This window comes from Cebus imitator, unplaced genomic scaffold (assembly GCF_001604975.1).
Source record: "Cebus imitator isolate Cc_AM_T3 unplaced genomic scaffold, Cebus_imitator-1.0 Scaffold171, whole genome shotgun sequence".
NCBI lineage: Eukaryota > Metazoa > Chordata > Mammalia > Primates > Cebidae > Cebus > Cebus imitator.
Genome location: NW_016107486.1, coordinates 1,451,388 through 1,461,541, shown reverse-complemented (window position 1 = coordinate 1,461,541; position 10,154 = coordinate 1,451,388). Strand labels below are relative to the sequence as shown.

General features: G+C 36.2%; 1 protein-coding gene across 6 annotated transcripts in view; it reads right to left on the bottom strand.

Moving 5' to 3' along the window:
• Positions 1-5,716: 5,716 nt before the first annotated feature.
• The window catches only part of DYNC2H1 (dynein cytoplasmic 2 heavy chain 1), a 390,963-nt gene continuing 386,525 nt past the window's right edge, over positions 5,717-10,154 (bottom strand). For all 6 annotated transcript variants that reach the window (XM_017544781.2, XM_017544786.2, XM_017544784.2 and 3 more), the window contains one exon: positions 5,717-6,254. In XM_017544781.2, the coding sequence (XP_017400270.1) occupies positions 6,096-6,254 (159 nt within the window). In that variant the 3' untranslated portion in view covers positions 5,717-6,095. The remainder of the gene's footprint in view (positions 6,255-10,154) is intronic.

Genomic DNA, 10,154 nt, shown 5'->3' with positions numbered 1-10,154 from the left:
GTCAGCCTCCCTAAGTGCTGAGATTACAGGTGTGAGCCACCGCGCGTGGTCCCCAAAGAATTTTTGATTGAAGGTCTATACAACTAAAGGATTTGTTTCCTTCAAAGTGATCACATGGTGACAACCTTGCTGAGATCTTTGAAATTTTTTTTTGAGTTTCCATGAGAACCTTTGGAGAAAGGCTTCTCCAACTATCCTCAATGATAAAAAAAAAAAAATACTCATTTTTTGAGGATGAGTTTGATTTGGGGAGCAATCTAAAATCATTTGGAGACAAATCTGATGATTAAGTTGTCAGGAAACAATTTTTAGTCATCGATTCAATAAATGTGTTTTGAGCTCCAATAAAAGCAAGTGCCATAAACAAAAACACGAAATGTATGCTTCCTGCTCTTACGAGGCTTAGTGTGTAAGAGGGTCAACATTGAGGTGAAATGACTGATTTTCTTGAATTAAATTTTCTTCATATTGTAGTACTTTGTTTTTTATTTTTTTGTGTGTCTCCCAAAGATCAAATGCCGTCTCACACTTTCTGAACTCTTTAACTGCCTTCCTGACAGGGGTCCTGTGTGCTCAGAGCTTCCTAAGATAGGTGGGAAATGATAACTCGTCCAGACTTTAACACAGTGGAAATAAATACATAGAAACAACATGGAAGAAGATGCCCCAAGTAACTGGAATGACTTTTGTTTCCTTACTTTAGTCTCCATATCTCTTTCAGAAATTATAGCAGAATGTCTCAGAATAAAAAATAAAGCCCCCAAAGAATTATTGGTTAGGAATATTAATTTTCAACTTCTCCCACTTAAAAATTTTTATTTTATGTATACATGTGTGAGATTGCCAAAACTGAAAGCAGCACAAAGGGCTGGCGGGAAGTATGTGAATGCTGATGTTTTCTTCTCCTTGAGCAGACGTTTTTCTATTTGTCTTTGCCTTTTCAATTCTGCCTTTTTATTGTCATTCTGTGCTGTCTAGGACATCCAAACAGTGTAGAAGTGATGAGCTTTGTCTTGTTCCTCATTTTAAAGTGAATGCCCTTTTAAAAATGATCTTTTTTATAGTGTTTTTCGTAGATATCCATTATTTGTGAAAAGAAAGTCCCTTCAATTCCTGGCTAGCCAAGATTTTTATTTTGAAAATTATCATATCACTTACCAACTGCATGGCTATGATGTATTTTTTGGGGGCCATTCCAACATCTGTGGTCTCTGAGGACTGGAAACTATTGTTTGTTGCTTCTAATGGATTAAGAATCTCAAATATTGGGTCCTCTTGAAGCTTTAGAGAGGTTACCTGCAGTTCCCATTCACAAAACAAAAAAATTCTCCTTATTTTTGGTTATATATTAAAAACATGTACCTGTGCAGTTAACAAATATAGGTTAGTGGGTATCTCTTTGGAGGAAGAAATGAAAGTTCTGCTGAAGGGAAACATGAAGGACTCTGATTTTGAAACCATTTTTAAGATTTGAAATTTCTTTAAAAAATCTAAAGCAAACAGTATAACATCTAACATTTGTTCATTTGAGGAGGAAAATAAATTTATTTGTAAAATATTTTCAAAGTAAGTTTTTTTAAAAAAGAAAAGAAAAAAGCCTACTGTTACTAATTATTTTTTATTAGTTTCTCCATTCCCTGGAATCCCACAGCCCTTTGCTACTGTGCCACATAACTCTTATTTCATTGTGCTAGAATTTTTTTCTAATGGGCATTTTTAATGTATTGTTTCCCAGTTTTAACCAAAAAGCTGGTATAGCAATATTAATTAATATCAGATTTAAAAATTTATAGTGCAGAGACTGTTTTTACATGTTTCTCTGTTCTATCAGCTTTTAAATCTCTCAAGAGCAGAGACTGTATTATCTATCTTTATATTTCTGGAATCTGGCCAGTATCTGGCTTATGTTATTTTGCTGAATATAAATGCAAACATTCATAAGCATGAGGTTTGGCATCATATCAATTAAAGACCTATGCTTCTTTATTAAGTAATTTTAATTCATTGTACTGAATGCATTTCTGTAATGAATTAAAATTTTTCACTGGATGGGGATGTGGTAGAAAGAGCTAGCTAGCCCTCCACACTCCTGTTTTTGAGTACCCAGCTGACATTTCCTAGCCACCCTAGACACTATGTATACCCATGTAATCAAGTTCTCTCTAATGGAATGTATACATAATGATATGTGACATTTCCAGACATGGCCCACAAAAATGTTCCATGTGTATTCTTCCCTGCTTTTCCCTTTCTAGCTGATTGTAATGTCAACATCAAGCCTTGAAAGCTGTATGTTTAAGGTGGCAGGACTGACATCATTCTGTTTCTGTGATTACATGGAGAAGACCTGACCCAGAAAACTGGACATCTCATCTAGACTATTAGTTGGACAAGAAATAACCAGATATAACAAGAAATATGTTAAGACAGTAATTTTATTTTATTTATTTATTTTTTTGAGACAGAGTCTCACTCTGTAGCCAGGCTGGAGTGTAGTGGTGCGATCTCAGCTCACTGCAACCTCTGCTCCCAGGTTCAAGTGATTCTCCTTCCTCAGGCTCCTGAGTAGCTGGGATTACAGGCATGCACCACCACACCCTTGTATTTTTAGTAGAGATGGGATTTCACCATGTTGGTCAGGCTGGTCTTGAATTCCTGACCTTGTGATCCACCCGCCTCGGTCTCCCAAAGTGCTGGGATTACAGGCATGAGCCACCGTGCCCGGCCAGGACACTGAAATTTTGGAAGCTATTTGTTTCTGTTTATTAGGCTATCTTAACCAATAAGGCAATATAAAATGTAAAAATATTGTATAATCTTAGGCAAGTCATGCAACCTCTAGGCCTTAATCTCCTCATCTGTGAATGAGAATAATTCTACTTTGAGTTTAGAAAATTAAGAGATAAATGATATGAAATATTTTCATAAACCCTTGGCTACAGTTAGTCATAACTAAAAAGGGAAATGTTTAAATAAGACTTTAAATCTCTGTAATAGACTTAGGTTAAAAAATGTTTTAGGATGCTGTCACTCTTAAATCTTTCAATGTTCTCTAATTGCATATTTAAAACAAAGTTTAAACTCTTGTGCAGTATTCAGAGTCCTGATAAATACTTTATCTTTTCAAACAAATTATCTACCACTGGTCATTTCCGCATTCCACCCTCTATGCTCTTCCATTCCACCAGGCTTTTCACAATTCCCAGGATATGGTATGCATTTGCACCCCTCCATGTCTCCTTATGCTGCTCCACTCCCTGAAAATGTACCCCTCCTTTGCTTGTTGACATTTTATCCATTCTTCAAAGCTCAGCTCTAATATCCTCTCTCCTGCTCTGTCCTTTTCTCTAGAAAAAATTAGTATTTTCTACCTCCACATTCTTATAGGATTTCATGATTACTATAATACCTAGCAAACTGTAGGTTGGTTTTGTGTCTCCTTAGACCATTCACTCAACAAATTTTGTGATTCCTATTATGTACCAGGTACTAGTACATGTAATAAGGATACAGCAGTGAACATGGGTATGCAGATAAGGATGCATTTCATGAGTCCTTGTACCCTCATTGTTTAGCACATTGTATGTACTGTAATTGTGAAATATGTAATTGGCTAAACACTTGCTGAACACAAGGGTGTGTCAGTTGCAAAGTACTGCCTTTCAGCTCCAAATCACCCTTTAATATCTGCCCTGCAATAATGTACAGAATTCCTTTAAGCATTTCCCTTTAAGATGATGAGTATGATGTTAAGCTTTCTTGGTAGAGCAAGCTGGAGGGACAATGCAAGAGAGGCAGCAGCTTCTCTTGCTTGGTACAGTGACTACAATATTGGTCAGTGGTATAGGTGGGAGGACAGTAGTGCTGTGTCTAGCCACGCACCCAGAGCATGGTCACTTGTTGATGCCACAGGTCCAGCCCAGTTTAGTTGTCATCTTGCAGCTCACCTAATATAGACACTGTGTGAGCCAGGCCTCCTGCCTTCCTTGGAGCTCCCATTCCCTTTGGGTGTGCACATCCCACCCTACAGTCTATGGCTCACCTTTGCCTGAGAGGTTGCATTCCAGCTTTTCCTGCAGTCTGTGACTGCAGATAAGCTCTGGCCTAGGAAAACCAGTAAACATCTCCGTCATCAGTGGACTGGGGCTATATGTTTTCTGATGAGGTCTGATCCCCAAGCTTTGGAAGGGTCCCCTTGCAAGTATGTTCTGCCTGGCTACGCCCTTTAGTCCTAGGGTACCAAATAGTTTTCTTATATCTTATACTTTTTATTATTATCACAGCTTAGTGTTTATATTAAACTTTCCTGTTTAAATCATATCCTGATGGAATCCAGACAGCTACACAATGAAAATTTGTTATGATTTCGGAATCCAATTCAGAATGCTCAGCCATTTTAAGATTAGAATATAAAATATATTTAAGCTTCTAGCAATTACAGAATTTTACTGTTTCTTAGGAAGAGATGGTAAAAAGTAACAAATATGAGAGATCATAATTTGATTCTATTTGATTATTCTTTTAGTAAAATTCTTTTTTTTTTTTTTTGAGACAGAGTTTCACTCTTGTGGTCCATGCTGGAGTGCAATGGGGCAATGTCAGCTCACTGCAACCTCCACCTCCTGGGTTCAAGCAATTCTCTTGCCTCAGCCTCTCGAGTAGCTGGGATTACAGGTGCATGCCACCATGCCTAGCTAGTTTTGGTATTTTTAGTAGAGATGGGGTTTCACCACGTTGGCCAGTCTGCTCCCGAACTCCTGACCTCAGGTGATCTGCCCGCCTTGGCCTCCCAAAGTGCTGGGATTACAGGCGTGAGCCCACTGCTCCAGCCTCTTTTAGTGAAATTCTTATCTTGATTTCTTTGCTATTATTTCTCATTTCTTTAGAATTACTTTGAGATGCTATTACTGTATTCTTAATTTACATTTAAAAATATATATATTTAAATACATTCTTTTAAAAACACATTTTCCTTTCATTTGGTTTCTCCTCTAAGTATATAACTTTTCATTGATATGACTTATTTGTTTTATACAACTGTTAAAAATATAAGCCTCAGTTCTTAGAATTTGCTGCAAGGATAGAGCTGCAAATAACTTTATAGGATACTAAAATGTTTATCAACAGTATTTTTGGTTCCTTAGAGTTCAGAGAATCTCACAGCGCTAAAATAATAGCTCCCATAAGGAATACAAAAATACAGGCCAGGTGTGGTGGCTCACTCTTGTAATCCTAGCACTTCGGGAGACTAACGCAGGTGGATTGCTTGAGTGCAGGAGGGTGAAACCAGCCTGGGAAATGTGGCAAAACCCCATATCTACAAAAAATACAGAAATTAGCTGGGCATGGTGGTACACCTGTAGTCCCACCTACTGAGGAGGCTGAGATTGAGCCCATGAGGTTCAGGCTGCAGTGAGCCGTGATCGCACCACGGCACTCTATGCTGGGCAACAGAGCGAGACCCTGTCACAAAAAACAATAACAAAAACCCCAAAAAGCTGAAAGTTTAATAACCAGAATTTATCCTCCATTATTATGTCAGCTGAATTATTCATATTTGAATTACCTTAGGATGTTAGTTATAATTTATAATGACAATTACAAATTTGTATATTGTCATTAATATAATCATACTCAGATTGATACTTTTATGCATTCATTATAACTAAAATATAATAAATTCTTCAGTATGTAAAAAGAGTCATGGGAAGACTAAAAAATTATGAGTGTTCTTATATTTTATTAAATAATTATGACACAGAAATGACAGCCAAAATATTTATTATTACTTTAATACACCACTTAAAATCTCTGACCTAAAACAAATTTTTGAGCCACTGGAAAAATGAACTTCCTCACAGAAATATTTAATGTTATCCAAAGAATACTCTATTTTAACAATAACTCCATTTATTACTTTAAAAGATGCACAGTGCTGCTTTTATACATTAAAATTTGATAAGATCAACAACATCAGGTAACTATATGTTAATATTTTGAACTAACATTTTAAATGTAGACTGATGACATGTTTTACTTAAGCTTAAAGAATCAATGTTTCCTTTTGTGAAGATGGCTTTAGTTGCCATTAGAGTCTACTGGTTTTTTAGGAATAGAGCTGCTCCACACTGTATCCACTGGTCTTGGTTGCCCCCACATGGAACATCAATGTTGGTAACCACACGATCCCTTTCAGCACTTGTGTAAACAGGCAAAGAGATGCACTCATCCGGGGAATATGGACCACATGCATCCTGTTTAAAATATAACATGTTATAAAATATAGCAGTACACTTTTTGGAAACAGATTATTAGACAACCAAGGAAACAAACATATTAATATTTTATTATGAAAAGTTTTAAAGATTAATATGATAAACGCCTATCATCTCCCTGCAACAAAATGAAATACATGGCCTATCGTGTTTTATTTACAACCTCTCCCCAGCCCCAAATATTGGAGTATTTTGAACAGCACCTTACAATTATAAAATTTCACCTATAAATATTTACATATATATGTCTATAAATAAACCATAACCATTGTAAGTATTATCACACAGGATAAAATTACCAATAATTCTTTAATATTACCACACATACATTATCTCCTGTTTTAAAGAGTTTTTCTGTTAGAATCATAATTTAAATAAAGCCTATGCTTTGCAGTTTGTTGAAATGTCTCTTAAGTCTCCCAAATCTAAGTTTTTCCTCCTCTTTTCCTAGTAATTTGTTTGCAGAAGAAACTATACCAAATATAGTTTGATATAAAAGCCCACATTCTGACTTTTTAAAGTTACATTCCCTTGGTATCACATTGGTCTGTCTCCTTGTATTCCTATAAACTGGATCTAGAGGTGAGCTCAGACTCAATTTTTGGAAAATACTGCATAGATGGTACTGGATATTTCTATCAAGCAGCGTATGTGTGGTTGACTCTCTTTTTTGGCTATTAGAGGCCATTGATAGTCATTTTTCATTCAAGATTACACACGGGGTAATCTAATTCTGTCATTCCTTCTTCATTTCCAAGCACAAATATATCTATAAAGAGAAATTTCTACTTACCAATTTTTTATTACCATGAGGTGCAGTTCATATACGAAAAGGATAATTGCTTCTTTCCCTTTATGTGTTTTCAAAACAATGAATGTTTCCTAATATACTCTAAAGGTGACCAATGACCACCACTCCTTTTAAAAAATGGCATTATGAACTGGTAGATTTAACCATATATGATGTGCTTTAATGTGACACAGTCGCTATTGCATTGGTGTTCAAATTGCTAGTCTTTACTCAGGGGGAGCTTTTAAAGTTGGCTTCTGAGTTTTGATACGTCCCCAGTTGTCTCTTCAATAGTTTCACTGCTTTTCTAGTATGACAAATATTATTATACAAGCTCTTCTTTTATATTTCCTGCCCTAGAAATTAGTCATTAATTGGATGATTCCTGGCTCCTTTCAAGAGAAATGGTATTAGAGACCATAATTTGGGTGCTAGGAATAATTAATCATTTTCATTCTATGATGTTTCAGTGACTGGAGCTTAGAAATCAGTATTTTTTTTTTTAATCATGAGTTTGTAATTGTATTTCCAATTCACATTTAGGGTTAGCATTTTTACTGAATTTATTTGATTTTATTCAATTAATTATTACTTACTTTGCAGAGTTGGAATGGAACTTAAGAGGCAAGCTAGACCCATTCTAAAATATTAGAAAAGTGAAAAATCAGAAGCCCACAGAGAATTTACCCATGGTAACCTAGTTAGGAAGTGACAAATTTATCATAAATAATTACAGTTGACAAAACACTCTGGTATATGAATGTTTGCAACCAATGTCTCTTACTCTGTTACTTTTCAAAATAGAATACAATAGCATTTATGGAAATAAATTATTTTCAGGCCCTGGAGTACTTGTCTAGGAGCTCCTGATCCTATAGAGGTTAGTCTCCAAACATCAGTTTCCCTATTTTAAAAGGACAAATGACACTTGCCCACCTCACAGGATGTGGAAAGAATCAGATGTCATATTAAAGAGCTCCAGATATAAGTATTATTTATCCACATATCTCTAATTCTTTGAACTGCCTTTTCCTTATTTCCTACTAATTCTCAAATCAACTAGAAAAAAAAAAATCACCCTTTTGGCAGCTACTACGTCTTGAATGGTGCTATGATAGAAATAAAGTATTTTTCTTTCACAGAAAATTAAGACTTTCTACTTTTAAGCCTAAGTGGGCATTATATGAAATTTCATTATTGTTTCCAATCTTGCTCCTCCCTCTCTCTCTCTCTCACACACACAGACACACATGCGCACGCGTGCACACACACCCCAACACCTGTTCTGACTCTTCTGGCCCTTGATATTAATCAGTGGGTCCCCTGAAAAATTATTCATACCTAACATTGTTAAATCTTAACCTGATTTACATATAACAAAACATATTCTTTAGGTAGAATCATTCCCAAGTAGATAAAAACACCATCTGTCCTGAATATTTATTTATTTAACTTTAGGTGCATACTATATCTGGTATTTCTCCCCATGTCATCCCTCCCCACCCTCCTCTCCCTCCCCAACCCCCAACTGTCTCTCCCCTACCCCCCCAACTACCCCCAGTGTGTGATGCTCCTCTCCCTGAGTCCACGTGTTCTCATTGTTCAACACCCACCTATGAGTGAGACCGTGTGGTGTCTGGCTTTCTATTCTTGTGTCAGTTTGCTGAGAATGACAGTTTCCAGATTCATCCAAGTCCCTACAAAGGACACGAACTCATCGTTTTTTATGGCTGCATAGTATTCCATGGTGTATATGTACCACATTTTCTTAGTCCAGTCTATCATTGATGGGTGTTTGGGTTGGTTCCAGGTCTTTGCTATTGTACACAGGGCTGCAGTGAACATACACGTGCATATGTCTCGATTGTAGAACGATTTACAGTTCTTTGATTATATGCCCAGTAATGGGATTGCTGGGTCAAATGGAATTTCTATTTCTAGATCCTTGAGAAATCACCACACTGTCTTCCACAGTGGTTGAACTAATTTACACTCCCACCAACTTTGTAAGAGTGTTCCTATTTCTTCACATCCTCTCCAGCATCTGTTGTCTCCAGATTTTTTAATGATGGCCATTCTAACTGGCATGAGATGGCATCTCAATGCGTTTTTTTTTTTTTTTTTTTAAGAAAGAGGAAGAGAAAAGGGGAGAGAGAACGGGAGTCTTGCTCTATTGCCCAGGCTGAAATGCAATCTAAAAATAGGTATTAAAAACCTCTTTTATGCTGATAATTGTACTTAACAGCACAGACAGGGAGGAATAAGAAGGGAAGAAAACAACAAACAGCCAATATTTCATTTAAATCTGTGAAATGCTATGCAAATGCTGAAGAGTGATTTACTTCCATTTACGTGGTCACTTTCAAAATAGGTGTAATGTGATACTGAAAAAAATGTATGTTCTGTGGACCTGGGGTGAAGAATTCTATAAATATTCACTGAGTTTACTTGTTCCAGGTCGGAGTTCAAATCATAAATGTCCCTGTTAATTTTCTATCTCGTTGATCCGTCGAATATTAACAATGTGGTGTCAAAGTCTCCTGCTATTATTGTGCGGGAGTCCAAGTCTCTTTATAAGTCATTAAGAACTTGTCTTATGTATCTGGGTGCTCCTATATTGGGTGCATATATATTTATGATCATTAACTCCTGTTGTTACATTGATCCTTTTACCATTATGTAATGTCCTTCTTTGTTTCTTTTAGTCTTTGTTACTATTAAAGTCTATTTTGTCAGAGATGAAAGTTACAACTCCTGTTGTGTGTTTGTTTTTTTTCCTCTCCATTTGATTGGTGAGTCTTCCTCCAACCTTTTGTTTTGAGTCTTTGTGTGTCCTTGCTTATGAGATGGATCTGGATACAGCATGCCGATGAAGTTTTCCTGAATAATATCCTGAAGAATATTTTCCAGCTTGGATTCATTCTCTTCATGACATTCTGGTATACCTATCAAATGTAAATTAGGTCTTTTCATATAGTTCCATATTTCTTGGAGATTTTGGTCATTCCTTTTTACTTTTCTTCTCTAATCTTGTCTTCTCGTTTCATTTCATTAAGTTGGTCTTTGACCTCTGATATCCTTTCTTCTTG